This window comes from Schistocerca serialis, chromosome 11 (assembly GCF_023864345.2).
Source record: "Schistocerca serialis cubense isolate TAMUIC-IGC-003099 chromosome 11, iqSchSeri2.2, whole genome shotgun sequence".
NCBI lineage: Eukaryota > Metazoa > Arthropoda > Insecta > Orthoptera > Acrididae > Schistocerca > Schistocerca serialis.
The window spans coordinates 207,614,424-207,631,409 of NC_064648.1; the positions used below are offsets into that span (position 1 = coordinate 207,614,424).

The 16,986-nt window shown below is 42.8% G+C and overlaps 1 protein-coding gene across 1 annotated transcript in view; it reads left to right on the forward strand.

Annotated features, from left to right (window-relative positions):
* LOC126426662 (serine/arginine repetitive matrix protein 2-like) overlaps positions 1 to 16,986 on the forward strand; it is a 288,117-nt gene that overhangs the window by 165,302 nt on the left and 105,829 nt on the right. The window contains exons 16-17 of the mRNA XM_050088547.1: positions 5,701 to 5,865; positions 16,677 to 16,900. Coding sequence (XP_049944504.1) covers positions 5,701 to 5,865; positions 16,677 to 16,900 — 389 coding nt within the window. The remainder of the gene's footprint in view (positions 1 to 5,700; positions 5,866 to 16,676; positions 16,901 to 16,986) is intronic.

The following is a 16,986-nucleotide window of genomic DNA, read 5'->3' on the forward strand; positions in this document are numbered from 1 at the left end:
GCAGGCACTTGTATGATCACTGTGTTTTGTTGTATATGGCGCATTTCCTTTGCGACTTAAGTTTTATTTTCGTTTTTCTTTCTCTCGTTCATGTTTCGTTGCTGCAGTATTATTCTGCAGGAGCGGGATGCAGTAATATTTTTTGTTAGAGTATTGGTTCTTACCAGTCAAAATCACCAAAATTGAACTGAAAACTGAAACAGTGAAAAATTCCCGGAATTAAAAAAAATTCTCGGGTTTTTCCCGGTTTTATCCCGGATGAAAAAATTCCTAGATTTTTCCCGGATCTCCTGGTTGTCCCGGGTCGTATACACCCTGTTACACGATCAGATCTGGCAGTACGCCCAAGAACTGTGGAAGCAACTTAAAGGTGCTTCACAGTGACACCACGATGTTTACGTTCTGGCAGCTAATGGCAGACTCGTTGCATCTCTGTGTCGTACGTCTACTTATAGACATACAAGATTAGAAATCAATATTGGTTACTGCATTTTCATTAGTGTCATAGAAGATAGCAAAATTAAGGGACATGAAAATTATAATAAGCAAAAGAGAGAATTTATTTAACTATGAACTGTATTATAAGAAAATGGCAAAATTATAGGTACTCTTTTATGAAAATTACTTATACTTTCACAAGCATTCCGAGAGCCTGCCAAAATCTTCTAGAAAGTGATATTTTCCAAATAGAATAATTAACAAACTAATAAGTTAGTGTAGTGTTAGTAAGCATTTTTGGAATCAGAAAAATGTAGGCTACAAAAATATGAAAGTGAATTTAGCAAATAATTACTATCTAAGATTTAATCATTCTGGGACAGAGAACTTTGACTACTAACTTTTGAAACAGGAAATTTTTGGAAAAAGAGGAGAATGAATGTTTAAAAATCAACTATATCAGCTTAGGAACAAACAGCTATTTAAAATTTTTTGGACCTCTGTTATAGGAAAAACAGTGATCTTTATATTATTACAACTTAATTCACTACACACAGTCATGATTGCATTTAAGATGTTTATTTTTATTTTTAGATGAGCTGTTTCAGTCTTTTAAGAGATCATCCTCATTTCGTACATTTCTTGATGCCCATAGGAAGCATTGGCATGTAGCACAGATGGACCTGCTTCACGGCAAGTGTTCAAGCAATGTAATATCCGAAGATGATCTTGTTGAAGATCAAAACCGGTCTCTAAAAATATTTTTATAATTATTTGTATTAAACAACTTAAATGCAATCAGAACTGTGTGTATTGACAAAAGTTATAAATAACTATTAGCTCACTAAAAATTCCAGATCCACATGGTCTTTAGCGATCAGAACTCATTAATATATATTAACTAAATTATTTCCAGATTAACTAACTATAAGATTATCATTAGTTATTGAGAAACTACACAGTGAATGATAAAAGATGTGTGAATTTGTGCTTGAGTAAGAAATTACTCACTCTCATAATTATTGTACATGAAAATGTTCATTTTGCAAAAATCAAACAATGGAAAATCCAGGACGGAATGTAATAATATGAGAGAAGGGAAGTTGCTACTCACCATATAACGGAAATGCTGAGTTGCGCCGGCCGCGGTGGTCTAGTGGTTCTAGGCGCGCAGTCCGGAACCGCGGGACTGCTACGGTCGCAGGTTCGAATCCTGCCTCGGGCATGGATGTGTGTGATGTCCTTAGGTTAGTTAGGTATAAGTAGTTCTAAGTTCTAGGGGACTGATGACCACTGATGTTAAGTCCCACAGTGCTCAGAGCCATTTGGACCATTTTTGCTGAGTTGCGATAGGCACAACAAAATATTCACACAATTATAGCTTTTGGCCATTAAGGCCTTTGTCAGCAGCAGACACACACACACACACACACACACACACACACACACGCACACGCACACGCACACGCAGCGCAACTTGCACACACGTCAGCAGTCTCAGAGAGCTGAAACCACATTGTGAACAGCAGCACCAGTGAATGATGGGAGTGGCGACTGAGTGGAGGTAAGGAAGACGCTGGGGCCAGAGGGGGAGGGATAGTGGTGGGAGTGGTGGGCAGTGAAGTGTTGCAGTTTAGACGGAGGCCACCTTCCTCGATGTTGACCTCCGCCTCAGACATGGCTACATCGGCACCTCCGTCCATATCAAACCTACTAACCACCAGCAATACCTCCACTTCGACAGCTGCCACCCATTCCGTACCGAGAAGTCCCTTCCGTACAGCCTAGCCACCCGTGGTTGTCGCATCTGCAGTCCCTCTCAAAATATACCGAGGCTCTCACTGAAGCCTTCACTGACCGTAATTATCCTCCCATCCTTGTACAAAAACAAATCTCTCGTGCCTTATCTTTCCAGTCTCCCACCACCTCCCAAAGTCCCACAGTCCGGCCACTGAGGACCGTTCCCCTCGTAACTCAGTACTGTCTGGCACTGGAGCAACTAAATTACATTCTCCGCCAGGGTTTCGATTACCTCTCGTCGTGCCCTGAAATGAGAAATGTCCTGCCCACTATCCTTCCCACCCCTCCTACCGTCGTATTCCACCGTCCACCGAACCTACACAACATACTCGTCCATCCTTTCACGACCCCTGCTCCCGATCCCTTACCTCGTGGTTCATACCCCTGTAATAGACCATGATGCAAAACCTGACCCATACATCCTCCTACCACCACCTACTCCAGTCCGGTCACTAACATCACCTATCACATCAAAGGCAGGGCTACCTGTGAAACCAGTCGTGATTTACAAGCTAAGCTGCAACCGCTGTGCTGCATTCTATGTAGGTATGACAACCAACAGGCTGTCTGTCTGACAAACTGTGGTCAAAAAACTAGTGGACCACCCTGTAGCTGAACACGCTGCCAAACATGATATCCCTCATCTCAATGACTGCTTCACAGCCTGTGCCATACGGATCCTTCCCACCAACACCAGCTTTTCTGATTTGCGCAGTTGGGGACTTTCTCTGCAATACATCCTACATTCCCGTAACCCTCCTGGCCTCGACCTTCGTTAGTCACTGTCCTCACCCATCCAGCCTCCTCCCTGTTCCCATTCCAGCACTACACAGCCGTCATTTCACCGCCACACCCAGTCTTTTAATTTTATTTATTTTTATTTCTCTCCATTTTGCTACTTACCCCCTCCCCCCTCTGCACGTTGTCTCCTGCCGTCCGTCTAAACTGCAAGGATCCGTTATTGTACGATTATATGATAGCAGAACAAACACTGGTAGCAGTTACTTCTGTAAAATATCTGGGAGTATGCGTGCGGAACGATTTGAAGTGGAATGATCATATAAAATTAAATATTGGTAAGGCGGGTACCAGGTTGAGATTCATTGGGAGAGTCCTTAGAAAATGTAGTCCATCAACAAAGGAGGTGGCTTACAAAACACTCGTTCGACCTATACTTGAGTATTGCTCATCAGTGTGGGATCTGTACCAGATCGGGTTGACGGAGGAGATAGAGAAGATCCAAAGAAGAGCGGCACGTTTCGTCACAGGGTTATTTGGTAAGCGTGATAGCGTTATGGAGATGTTTAGCAAACTCAAGTGGCAGACTCTGCAAGAGAGGCGCTCTGCATCGCGGTGTAGCTTGCTGTCCAGGTTTCGAGAGGATGCGTTTCTGGATGAGGTATCGAATATATTGCTTCCCCCTACTTATACCTCCCGAGGAGATCACGAATGTAAAATTAGAGAGATTCGAGCGCGCACGGAGGCTTTCCGGCAGTCGTTCTTCCCGCGAACCATACACGACTGGAACAGGAAAGGGAGGTAATGACAGTGGCACGTAAAGTGCCCTCCGCCACATACCGTTGGGTGGCTCGCGGAGTATAAATGTAGATGTAGATGTAGAACACTTCACTGACCGCCAGTCCCACCATACTATCCCTCCCCATCCCCGCCCAGTCGCCACTCCCATCATGCACTGGTGGTGATGTTCACAGTGTGGTTTCAGCTCTCTGAGACTGCCGACGTGCGTGCAAGTTGCGTTTGTGTGAATGTGTGTGTATGCGTTTGTGTGAATGTGTGTCTACTGCTGACAAAGGCTTTGTTGCCCGAAAACTATAATTGTGTGAATCTCTTTGTTGTGCCTATCACGACTCAGCATCTACGCTATATAGTGAGTAGCAACTATCCTTCTCTGTAATGTTCATTTTGCTGCATTTCAACTCATGTTTCCACTAATTTAGGGTTGTTGTTGTTGTTGTTGTTACTGTGGTCTTCAGTCCTGAGACTGGTTTGATGCACCTCTCCATGCTACTCTATCCTGTGCAAGCTTCTTCATCTCCCAGTACCTACAGTGACCTATATCCTTCTGAATCTGCTTAGTGTATTCATCTCTTGGACTCCCTCTACGATTTTTACCCTCCACACTGCCCTCCAATACTAAATTGGTGATCCCTTGAGGCCTCAGAGTTTGCCCTACCAACCGACCCCTTCTTCTAGTCACGTTGTGCCACAAACTTCTCTTCTCCCCAATTCTATTCAGTACCTCCTCATTAGTTATGTGATCTACCCATCTAATCTTCAGCATTCTTCTGTAGCACCACATTTCGAAAGCTTCTATTCTCTTCTTGTACAAACTATTTATCGTCCATGTTTCACTTCCATACATGGCTACACTCCATACAAATACTTTAAGAAACGACTTCCTGATACTTAAATCTATACTCGATGTTAACAAATTTCTCTTCTTCAGAAACGCTTTCCTTGCCATTGCCAGTCTACATTTTATATCCTCTCTACTTTGACCATCATCAGTTATTTTGCTGCTCCCCAAATAGCAAAACTGCTTTACTACTTTGTCTCATTTCCTAATCTAATTCCCTCAGCATCACCTGACTTAATTCGACTACATTCCATTATCCTCGTTTTGCTTTTGTTGATGTTCATCGTATATCCTCCTTTCAAGACACTACCCATTCCGTTCAGCTGCTCTTCCAAGTCCTTTGCTGTCTCTGACAGAATTACAATGTCATTGGCAAACCTCAACATTTTTATTTCTTCTCCATGGATTTTAATACCTACTCCGAACTTTACTTTTGTTTCCTTTACTGCTTGCTCAATATACAGATTGAATAACATCGGGTAGAGGCTACAACCCTGTCTCACTCCCTTCCCAACCACTGCTTCCCTTTCGTGTCCCTCCACTCTTATACCTTCCATATGGTTTCTGTACAAATTGTAAATAGCCTTTCGCTCCCTGTATTTTACCCCTGCCACCTTCAGAATTTGAAAGAGAGTATTCCAATCAACTTTGTCAAAAGCTTTCTGTAAGTCTACAAATGCTAGAAACGTAGGTTTGCTTTTCCTTAATCTTTCTTCTAAGGTAAGTCGTAGGGTCAGTATTGCCTCACATGTTCCAACATTTCTATGGAATCGAAACTGATCTTCCCCGAGGTCAGCTTCTATCAGTGTTAGTATTTTGCAACTGTGACTTAGGGTATCATATATTTTATTTGCCATATCCGAGACACATACACGTGAAGCTGTGGTACAGTAACTTCCAGAGAAAGTACTTTTATCAGTACGGGCCGACACGTAAAATTTCTCCACGTAAAAGAATGTAAGAGATTGTGGAAAACTCCTGTTTAACGGAGACCAACTCTAGCTGGGACAGGCCCTCTCTCGCGAGCCCCTAGGGGGAGCCACAGCAGTACCCGGCAGCCGCCTGACCTCTCACTGCCTCCGCAGGCGCTGCCGCCCCCGTCCGGCCGCATGTCGGCCCCTCCGAGCACCGCCGACTGGCAGCGCCGCTACGGCCGCATCCAGCAGCCGCTGCTGCAGTCGCCGCCCGCCCTCGTGCCGGTGTCGGCAGCCATCAAGGTCACCAGGGAGCCCGTCTACAGCAACCTCTCGGTGAGTCACTCCCTTAAAGGGTGGTTCCCATAACCCTAGTACTTACTCTTCGCCGGCCAGTGTGGCCGTGCGGTTCTAGGAGCTTCAGTCTGGAACCGCGTGACCGCCACGGTCGCAGGTTCGAATCCTGCCTCCGGCATGGATCTGTGTGATGTCCTTAGGTTAGTTAGGTTTAAGTAGTTCTAAGTTCTAGGGTACTGATGACCTCAGATGTTAAGTCCCATAGTGCTCAGAGCCATTTGAACCATTTGAACACATAGTAGCAGTTCCCATATCTAATGGTCTGAATCATTGGGTTTTACTCATGTATGCCCAACCTCTAGTAATCGAACACTCGAGCTAAATCGGTTCTACTAATCTGCCTTCAGTTCTATTAATCTGGCTCAGGTGAACTGACTGTAAAAAGATGTCTAACACAAAAATACACTCCTGGCCATTAAAATTGCTACACCAAGAAGAAATGCAAATGATAAACGGGTATTCATTGGACAAAGATATTATACTAGAACTGACATGTGATTACATTTTCACGCAATTTGGGTGCATAGATCCTGAAAAATCAGTCCCCAGAACAACCACCTCTGGCCGTAATAACGGCCTTGATACACCTGGACATTGAGTCAAACAGAGCTTGGATGGCGTGTACAGGTACAGCTGCCCATGCAGCTTCAACACGATACCACAGTTCGTCAAGAGTAGTGACTGGCGTATTGTGACGAGCCAGTTGCTCGGCCACCATCGACCAGACGTTTTCAATTGGTGAGAGATCTGGAGAATGTGCTGGACGGGGCAGCAGTCGAACATTGTCTGTATCCAGAAAGGGCCGCAAAGGACGTGCAACATGCGGTAGTGCATTATCCTGCCAAAACGTAGGGTTTCTCAGGGACTGAATGAAGGGTGGAGCCACGGGTCGTAAGACATCTGAAATGTAACGTCCACTGTTCAAAGTGCTGTCAGTGCGCACAAGAGGTGACCGGGACATGTACCAATGGCACCCCCACACCGGGTGATACACCATTATGGTGATGGCAAATACACGCTTCCAATGTGCGTTCACCGTGATGTCGTCAAACACGGATGCAACCATCACGATACTGTAAACAGCACCTCGATTCATCCGAAAAAATGATGTTTCCCATTCGTCTGTGCTGCTGCAAATGTCGTCGAACTGTTCGTGCAGATGGTTGTTGTCTTGCAAACGTCCCCATTTGTTGACTCAGGGATCGAGACATGGCTGCACGATCCGTTACAGCTGTGTGGATAAGATGCCTGTCATCTCGACTGCTACTGATATGAGGCCATTGGGATCCAGCATGGCATTATATATTACCCTCCTGAACCCACCGATTCCATATTCTGCTAACAGTCATTGGATCTCGACCAATGCGAGCAGGAATGTGTGATACGATAAACCGCAATGGCGATAGGCTACAATCCGACCTTTATCAAAGTCGGAAACGTGATGGTACGCATTTCTCCTCCTTACACGAGGCATCACAACAACGTTGCACCAGGCAACGCCGGTCAGCGGCTGTTTGTGTATGAGAAATCGGTTGGAAACTTTCCTCATGTCAGTACCAGCGCCAACCTTGTGTGAATGCTCTGAAAAGCTAATCATTTGCATATCATGGCATCTTCTTCCAGTCAGTTAAATTTCGCGTCTGTCGCGTGTCATCTTCGTGGTGTAGCAATTTTAATGGCCAGTGGTGTACTCGATTATGTGTGGATAATTACTTAACGTCTTACTGGGCCCTAAATCCACACCTGACTCCCTAAGCACACACACTTCCTACAGCAACAAAAGTTCCACAACTCCAGGCAAGTAACAGATGGAAGGAGCAATGCTCACAATAAAACAATAATTGTTTCTCCCTTAAAACATGACATTAATAGAATTTTGCACTGTGTATCTTTGAGGGATTGTGAAAAACTTTAAGATCACACTTTAATAGAACTGTGAGAAATGCAAGTTGTTACATTCTTCATCCATTTCAGTCTAGCATGCCCATCACCATATTTTAAATCCATGTGGAAAGTGTAGTTTTAAAATCTTCTACATTTAGGCAAGCTAACTGTCTTCAGAACTATGCGAAAAATGTGTTGAAGAAAAGGAATATATAGATAGTGAGCTTGAAGTGTTTTAGCTTGTAAACTGTACCTAGTGCTTAGGAGGTTATTAATATATATGTGATCTATGATCTAGTTCTGTGTGTGAGATTATAGAGTTCTGAATGTACATACAATTGTCGTAGACAGTGAACTTTTGATTTTTCCTCGGTACTTCCTCAAAGTAGTGCGTAGGAATTTATTTTTCAGCCTTGGTGAGCTGAAATGTGGATAAGCAGTCTGCAAATTAGGAAAGTAACACACTTAGGACGATTTTCTCGTTGCTCATTTAACTAATTTACAGACCCTTGTGGCATGGATGTACGAGGTGTGGCTAGAAAAAAACCGGACTAGTACTGGTGAAACAATAAAACGAATGCAATAAGGCTGAAAGTCGCGTGGCCTGTCACGTGACTCTCGCTCCGCCTACTGCTCGAGTTTCATCTGCCTCCTGCACTCAGTCTGCCCGTGGCGTCTGTTTTAAGTAGTTGACGTTTTGTCTGTGCGTCGGAGAATGTTGAGTGTACAGAAAGAACAGCGTGTTAACATCAAATTTTGTTTCAAACTAGGAAAATCTGCAAGTGAAATGTTTGTAATGTTACAACAAGTGTACGGCGATGATTGTTTATCGCGAACACAAGTGTTTGAGTGGTTTAAACGATTTAAAGATGGCCGCGAAGACACCAGTGATGACACTCGCACTGGCAGACCATTGTCAGCAAAAACTGATGCAAACATTGAAAAAATCGGTAAACTTGTTCGACAAGATCGCCGTTTAACAATCAGAGCAGTGTCTGAGTTAACAGGAGTTGACAAGGAAAGTGTTGGGCAGATTCTTCATGAAAGTTTCAACATGAACAAAGTGTGTTCAAAAATGGTTCCAAAGTGTCTCACAATTGGACAGAAGGAACACCGAAGAATGATTTGTTCTGACATCCTGGAAAACATTGAAAGTGATCCCACCTTCTTACAAAATGTTATTACTTGCGATGAATCGTGGTTTTTTACTTACGATCCCGAAACTAAACGCCAATCGATGCATTGGAAAACTCCTGGTTCTCCACGACAAAAAAAAGCACGAATGTCAAAATCGAAATTCAAGGCAATGATGATTGTTTTTTTTGACATCAAAGGGATTGTGCACATTGATTGGGTACCAGAAGGACAAACAGTGAATCAGCATTACTACATTAGCGTCCTGGCTACCCTACGTGAGCGAGTACGGAGAAAACGGAACGATTTGTGGAGAAAAAAGTCATGGATTCTTCACCAAGACAATGCCCCAGCTCACAGTGCGTTGTCAGTCAAGACGTTTTTGGCAAAACACAACATTTCCATCTTAGATCATCCACCCTACTCACCTGATTTGGCCCCCTGTGACTTTTTTCTTTTCCCTAAAGTCAAGTCAGCTTTGAAAGGAACTAAATTTGAGACTGTTGAAGCAGTAAAAGAAAAAGCGACGGAAGTAATGTATGGACTTACTGAAAATGATCTGCAGCATTGCTATGAACAGTGGAAAATTCGTATGGACCGGTGTAGAGACCGAGGAGGAGAGTACATTGAAGGAGATAACATGAAATTGTAAATAATTGTAAATAAATGTTTTTTCCAGCATCAGTCCGGTTTTTTTCTAGCCGCACCTCGTACATCTACATCAGGGTGTATGTCTGGACAATTAAAAAAAATGCCAACATCTCCTGGTTAAGAATGCACTTTTTCCCCACGTGAAAATACACTTCTTCCAAGGTGAAAATACACTTATTCCTCGATAAGCGACAGTGTAGTTTCCCTTGGAGCTGTAAAAATATCAATCCTTTGAAAGTTTTTATACACCAACATAGAAATTCCCAGAACCTTAGGAAAGAGACTTGGCATGGGGGGAAAATATGTTTTGGAAGGATCTTTGAGGTGCAGCAACATGTATGCTGTATATTTCCATGTTACAATACACTGCATACTTTCATCTTACAAAAGTATAAATTCAAATTCCAACAAACATAGCATATCAATTTCGAAGCATGAAATAGAGATTGCAGTGTGCTTTTGCAAGCTAATCATAGTCTATTTCACGTACTCTCACAACTCAATGACAGTAGATATTCAGAGCACAGGACATGTGACGTGGTGAGCCAGTAGCGTCACTGTTAAGTAGTGTGAACACACAAATGGGAAAAGTTGATTGAAGATTAATAAGCTAAAAGAAAATCTAGGCTTTCACATATAATATTGGTCTTTTTAGTGTGTGTTACACTTTAAGATGTTGTTGTTGTTGTTGTGGTCTTCAGTCCTCAGACTGGTTTGATGCAGCTCTCCATGCTACTCTATCCTGTGCAAGCTTCTTCATCTCCCAGTACCTATGGCAACCTACATCCTTCTGAATCTGCTTAGTGTATTCATCTCTTGGTCTCCCTCTGCGATTTTTACCCTCTGCACTGCCCTCCAATACTAAATTGGTGATCCCTTGATGCCTCAGAACATGTCCTACCAACCGTGCCTTCTTCTTGTCAAGTTGTGCCACAAACTCCTCTTCTCCCCAATTCTGTTCAATACCTCCTCATTAGTTATGTGATCTACCCATCTAATCTTCAGCATTCTTCTGTAGCACCACGTTTCTAAAGCTTCTATTCTCTTCTTGTCTAAACTATTTATCGTCCATGTTTCACTTCCATACATGGCTACACTCCATACAAATACTTTCAGAAACGACTTGCTGACACTTAAATCAATACTCGATGTTAACAAATTTTTCTTCTTCAGAAATGCTTTCCTTGCCATTGCCAGTCTACATTTTATATCCTCTCTACTTCGACCATCATCAGTTATTTTGCTCCCCAAATAGCAAAAGTCCTTTACTGCTTTAAGTGTCTCATTTCCTAATCTAATTCCCTTAGCATCGCCAGACTTAATTTGACTACATTCCATTATCCTCATTTTGCTTTTGTTGATGTTCATCTTATACCCTCCTTTCAAGGCACTGTCCATTCCGTTCAACTGCTATTGCAAGTCCTTTGCTGTTTCTGACAGAATTACAATGTCATTGGCAAACCTCAAAGTTTTTATTTCTTCTCTATGGATTTTAATACCTACTCCAAATTTTTCGTTTGTTTCCTTTACTGCTTGCTCAATATACAGATTGGGGAGAGGCTACAACCCTGTCTACTCCCTTCCCAACCACTGCTTCCCTTTCATGCCCTTCGACTCTTTATTATAAGTGCCATCTGCTTTCTGTACAAATTTTAAATAGCCTTTCGCTCCCTGTATTTTACCCCTGCGCCTTCAGAATTTGAAAGAGAGTGTTCCAGTCAACATTGTCAAAAGCTTTCTCTAAGTCTACAAATGCTAGAAACATAGGTTTGCCTTTCCTTAATCTATGTTATAAGATAAATTGTAGGGCCAGTATTGCCTCATTTGTTCCAACATTTCTACGGAATCCAAACTGATCTTCCTCGAGGTCGGCTTCTACCAGTTTTCCCATTCATCTGTAAGGAATTCGTGTTAGTATTTTGCAGCTGTGGCTTATTAAACTGATAGGAAGCAGCAATATCACTAAACGTAAAGATGGGTCACTATCCCCCTTCCCACTACAACCCAAATTGCTCCATGCGTGCACGAATCTGGCAGCTTGGGTGCGTCAGAAAAATTTTTCTGGGTAGAATGACTGCTTCTTGTTACTGCTGCAGCCACACTTCAAGTAGCCAGAAGTGCAAGTTACATCTCATACAAAAGGTACTGCTCAATATAATAGAGGGAAACATTCCACGTGGGAAAAATTATATATAAAAACAAAGATGAGGTGACTTACCGAACGAAAGTGCTGGCAGGTCGATAGACACACAAACAAACACAAACATACACACAAAATTCTAGCTTTCGCAACCAACGGTTGCCTCATCAGGAAAGAGGGAAGGAGAGGGAAAGACGAAAGGATGTGGGTTTTAAGGGAGAGGGTAAGGTGTCATTCCAATCCCGGGAGCGGAAAGACTTACCTTAGGGGGGAAAAAGGACAGGTATGCACTCGCGCGCGCACACACACACACATCCATCCACACATACAGACACAAGCAGACATACTTAAAGACAAAGAGTTTGGGCAGAGATGTCAGTCGAGGCGGAAGTGTAGAGGCAAAGAAGTTGTTGAAAGACAGGTGAGGTATGAGTGGCGGCAACTCGAAATTAGCGGAGATTGAGGCCTGGCGGATAACAAGAAGAGAGGATATACTGAAGGGCAAGTTCCCATCTCCGGAGTTCGGATAGGTTGGTGTTGGTGGGAAGTATCCAGATAACCCGGAAGGTGTAACACTGCGCCAAGATGTGCTGGCCGTGCGCCAAGGCATGTTTAGACACAGGATGATCCTCATTACCAACAAACACTGTCTGCTGGTCATTCCCACATAGAATGCATCACAGTGTAGGCAGGTCAGTTGGTAAATCACGTGGGTGCTTTCACACGTGGCTCTGCCTTTGATCGTGTACACCTTCCGGGTTACAGGACTGGAGTAGGTGGTGGTGGGAGGGTGCACGGAACAGGTTTTACACTGGGGGCGGTTACAAGGGTAGGAGCCAGAGGGTAGGGAAGGTGGTTTGGGGATTTCATAGGGATGAACTAACAGGTTACGAAGGTTAGGTGGACGGCGGAAAGACACTCTTGGTGGAGTGGGGAGGATTTCATGAAGGATGGATCTCATTTCAGAGCAGGATTTTAGGAAGTCGTATCCCTGCTGGAGAGCCACATTCAGAGTCTGATCCAGTCCCGGAAAGTATCCTGTCACAAGTGGGGCACTTTTGTGTTTCTTCTGTGGGGGATTCTGGGTTTGAGGGGATGAGGAGGTGGCTCTGGTTATTTGTTTCTGTACCATGTCGGGAGGGTAGTTGCGGGATGCGAAAGCTGTTGTCAGGTTGTTGGTGTAATGATTCAGGGATTCCGGACTGGAGCAGATTCGTTTGCCACGAAGACCTAGGCTGTAGGGAAGGTACTGTTTGATGTGGAATGGGTGGCAGCTGTCATAATGGAGGTACTGTTGCTTGTTGGTGGGTTTGATGTGGACGGACGTGTGAAGTTGGCCATTGGACAAGTGGAGGTCAACGTCAAGGAATGTGGCGTGGGATTTGGAGTAGGACCAGGTGAATCTGATGGAACCAAAGGAGTTGAGGTTGGAGAGGAAATTCTGGAGTTCTTCTTCACTGTGAGTCCAGATCATGAAGATGTCATCAATAAATCTGTACCAAACTTTGGGTTGGCAGACCTGGGTAACCAAGAAGGCTTCCTCTAAGCGACCCATGAATAGGTTGGCGTACAAGGGGGCCATCCTAGTACCCATGGCTGTTCCCTTTAATTGTTGGTATGTCTGGCCTTCAAAAGTGAAGAAGTTGTGGGTCAGGATGAAGCTGGCTAAGGTAATAAGGAAAGAGGTTTTAGGTAGGGTGGCAGGTGATTTGCAACTTAAGTTTTATTTTTGTTTTATTCTCTCGTTTATATTTTACTGCTGCAGTAGCAGGATACAATAAAATTCTTTGTTAGACTATCAGTTCTTATGAGACAATATTACAAAAATTTAACTCAAGGCTAAAACAATGAAAGACACCCAGAATCCAAAAAATTAGCAGCTTTTTCCCAGTTTTCTCCCAGATAATAAAATTCCTGGTTTTTTTTTTTTCCAGATTTCTGGTTGTCACAGAGCATGTATACCATTTACATCTATATTAGTACTTTCCACAAGCCACCTGATGATGTGTGGCAGAGGGTACTTCTGACACCACTAACTGATTGCCCCCTGCCCTCTTCCACTCGCAAATGGCACATGGGAAGAATGACTGTTGGTAAACCTCTGTATTGTCTCTTAATTTCTTGAATCTTCTCATTGTGGTCATTTTGTGAGATGTATGTGGGAGGTAGTAGTATTTTGTCAGATCTCACAGAAAGTTCTCTCAAAACTTCGATAGTAGATCTCTCCGCGATGCACAGTGTCTCTTATATACTCTTATACAGCATCTGCCATTGGCATTTGTGGAACATCTCTGTAATGGTCTCGCGTCAACTAAATAATCCTGTAATGAAACATGCCACTCTTTGTTTTCTGTTTGCAGAATCCATGTTGACTGAGAGTTTTTTCCAAAAGCATCATAATTGTTGAGCATAAAACATGTTTAATAAGTTTACAACAGATGGACATCAATTATTTTCATCTGTTCCACAACACTTCCTGAATACTGAAATGACCTCTGTGGTGTTTTTGTTTTCTTCAGTTGCTAGCTTCCCTTTATTCCTCCAGCAAACTATGGTAAACGGCTGCTGCAAAGGGAACAAGTTCTTCTGCATAATCTTTCTAGAATCTTACATGTTAGTTCCAATGTCTTTCCACTACTCAGCGATTGTAATTGCTTTTCTATTCTACAATCAGTTATCTCAATATCCGCCATTTTGACATCTGTGCGATGATTGAAAAGAGGACTGTCATGGTGAAATAGTTTTGGAAGACCAAATTCAGTATTTCAGCCTTCTCTCTGTTATCTTCTGTTTCGGTGCCAGTATGATCACTGAGTGATTTTGAACTGGTTACTGATTCCACATAAGATCAAAATCTCTGAGGGATTTTACTCTGACTGGTTGACAAAATTTTACTTTCAAAATCAAAAATAGCATGGCACAAAAATGAGAAGTAGAACCTGTCTACCCAAACATCTACCAGTGGTGTACAAAATCTTTGATTCTATCTTCAACCCAGACATGTGATTCAGTTTGTACAGGATATATAGAGACCCATAAGCGCTCTCTCTACTTTACCTTTTGAACCATCTTCAAAGGAAGCATATGTGGAAGTGATAGGAAAATCAGAGAAATTGTGGTTCGCACCAAGGATTTTCATGTACTTTTCTTTTGAAAAGATGATTCAGATGGTGGGGGGGTTGTAAAGCTGCAGTGTTCTCCACAGCTCACTATGATCTGGAATATGGCATGTAGATGCAGGTGGCAAAGTTCCTCCCAGTTACCAAACATAATCAGTCCATGGAGTAATTCAGCAATAGGTATTATTTGCTGGGTTCTTCTTGTTTTGCAGAAATTGCAAAATGTGAGTTGCACCACACGCATAGTTGGCAGTAGATCTCACTATGGCAGAACAACATAACAGAATAATCAGGCACTTTAATTTTCAAGCATAATGACATCCAACCAAGCATTATTCTGACAAAGACCTTCATAAGACATTAAAAGGGCAAAGCTACTGAGATGTGTAACCATCACTGTGAGAAATCTTATAATTTTTTCACAGATAATTCATTTCACTTCTTTGTTAAAATACGAGTTATACTGGCATTTATTATAAAGTATTAAAATCATAAATTACTAAATATTGCTGCCTAGTAGCAATAGCAATACAAATTTAGTGAAATTTCCTTTTGTCTTAAACAAAAACATGGTTTTGGTTTTTAGGTTTCCATACCTGAATCAGAAAATCGGAACCTTCTAAGGTCACTTTGTTCCCCGTCTGCCTGCCTGTCTGTCAGACTGTTTCAGACTCTTTTTTTAGGAATAGGGTAGATGTATCAAGTTCACATTTGTAACAATACGAGAGAAGGAGAGTTTCTACTCACCATATAGCGGAGATGCTGAGCCGTGATAGGCACAGTAAAAAGGTTCTACCAGGCGGCTTCCTCTTTCATTTCTTCCCCCCAATCCATATTCACCTACTACGTTTCCTTCTCTTCCATTTCCTACTATTGAATTCCAGCTGTGGTGGTATACATGAAAAAAAGCTTTCAGGGTTTCTCTTCAAAATGTAATATGTATCACATCTGTACAATGTTTAGTTCGTGCGCAATAAATAATTGAAAGTGTTACCGGTCTTTATGTACACCCTGTATTTCATCTTGGGTAAGATGAAAAGCCTACAGACTTCTCATTGACCTACAATCATGAAATTTGATAAGGAGCAAAGTTTTACAGGGCAAGTTTAGGAAAAAAGTCAGAAACTGTATTTTTTATTATATCACAGGATAAAATATTTCTTTTGTTATTTGTTATTTATTATCCAACCTCAATCTTAATATTTGCAAAAGTCTCGAGATTCCCGGTACTGATTCCTCGCCAGTACCGATGTCAATAATGGGCAAAAATCGTGAGGATTCTCAACTCTTTGGATGGATGAACTGTCTACGTACACAGTTAACTTCCTACAGAACCTTAAGTCCTGCTTGCATCTAGCCAGTTTTTTATTTTTGCCTCTTTTTGTTTGACGTGAAAAATTTTACTCTGTCTCAACACTCACCCGTACATTATTAAAAGTTCATTTGTTACAGTCTGTCTCTTAGAATTTTAGTTTTTATTTTTCAGAGGAACTGAAAAATTATGTTGCCCAAATAACAGAGCTTTCAGTATGTGTGTATTTTTAGCTTACTTTATTAACTTGCACATTTACAAAAAATAATTAAAAAAAAGTAAAACCTTCTTATTTTAACACAAAAAAAGTTACCTCAGAGTATAACAGTGCATTTATCTTTCAGACACTTGACTAGGCAAGCTTTAGAATATGAAGGAGACATATCCATTACTTCACATAACTAGTAGATTAGACTATACGCTAGTTCCAAGCTGGGGCAGCTACCTTTTGAGGCATATGCACAGAAAAACCCATGTTGCATTTGGCTCATAGAGCACGACTCGCTCCGGAGAGATGTTGTACTCAACTCGGCTTGTCATCCCCCCACAGCAGGCGACGCCCTCGCAGCAGCCGCAGCGCCGGCAGCACGTACCGCTGTCGCCCGTCTCCCCGCCGCCGGACGGCACGGTGCGCCTGAGCCGACGCGAGCTGGAGGCGCTCTACTGGCAGACGCAGATGCTGCGCGAGGAGCTGGCCGCGCAGAAACGCTACCTCGGCATGACGGGGCCCGCGCCCGCCTCCGACACGTCCGTCGCCTCCACTGCGACCGCGGGGTGAGTAACTTTGCTCGCGTACTGCTGTCGATACTTTTCTGCGTCAAGTTTTAATTACCATATTTACTCGAATCTAAGACGCACTC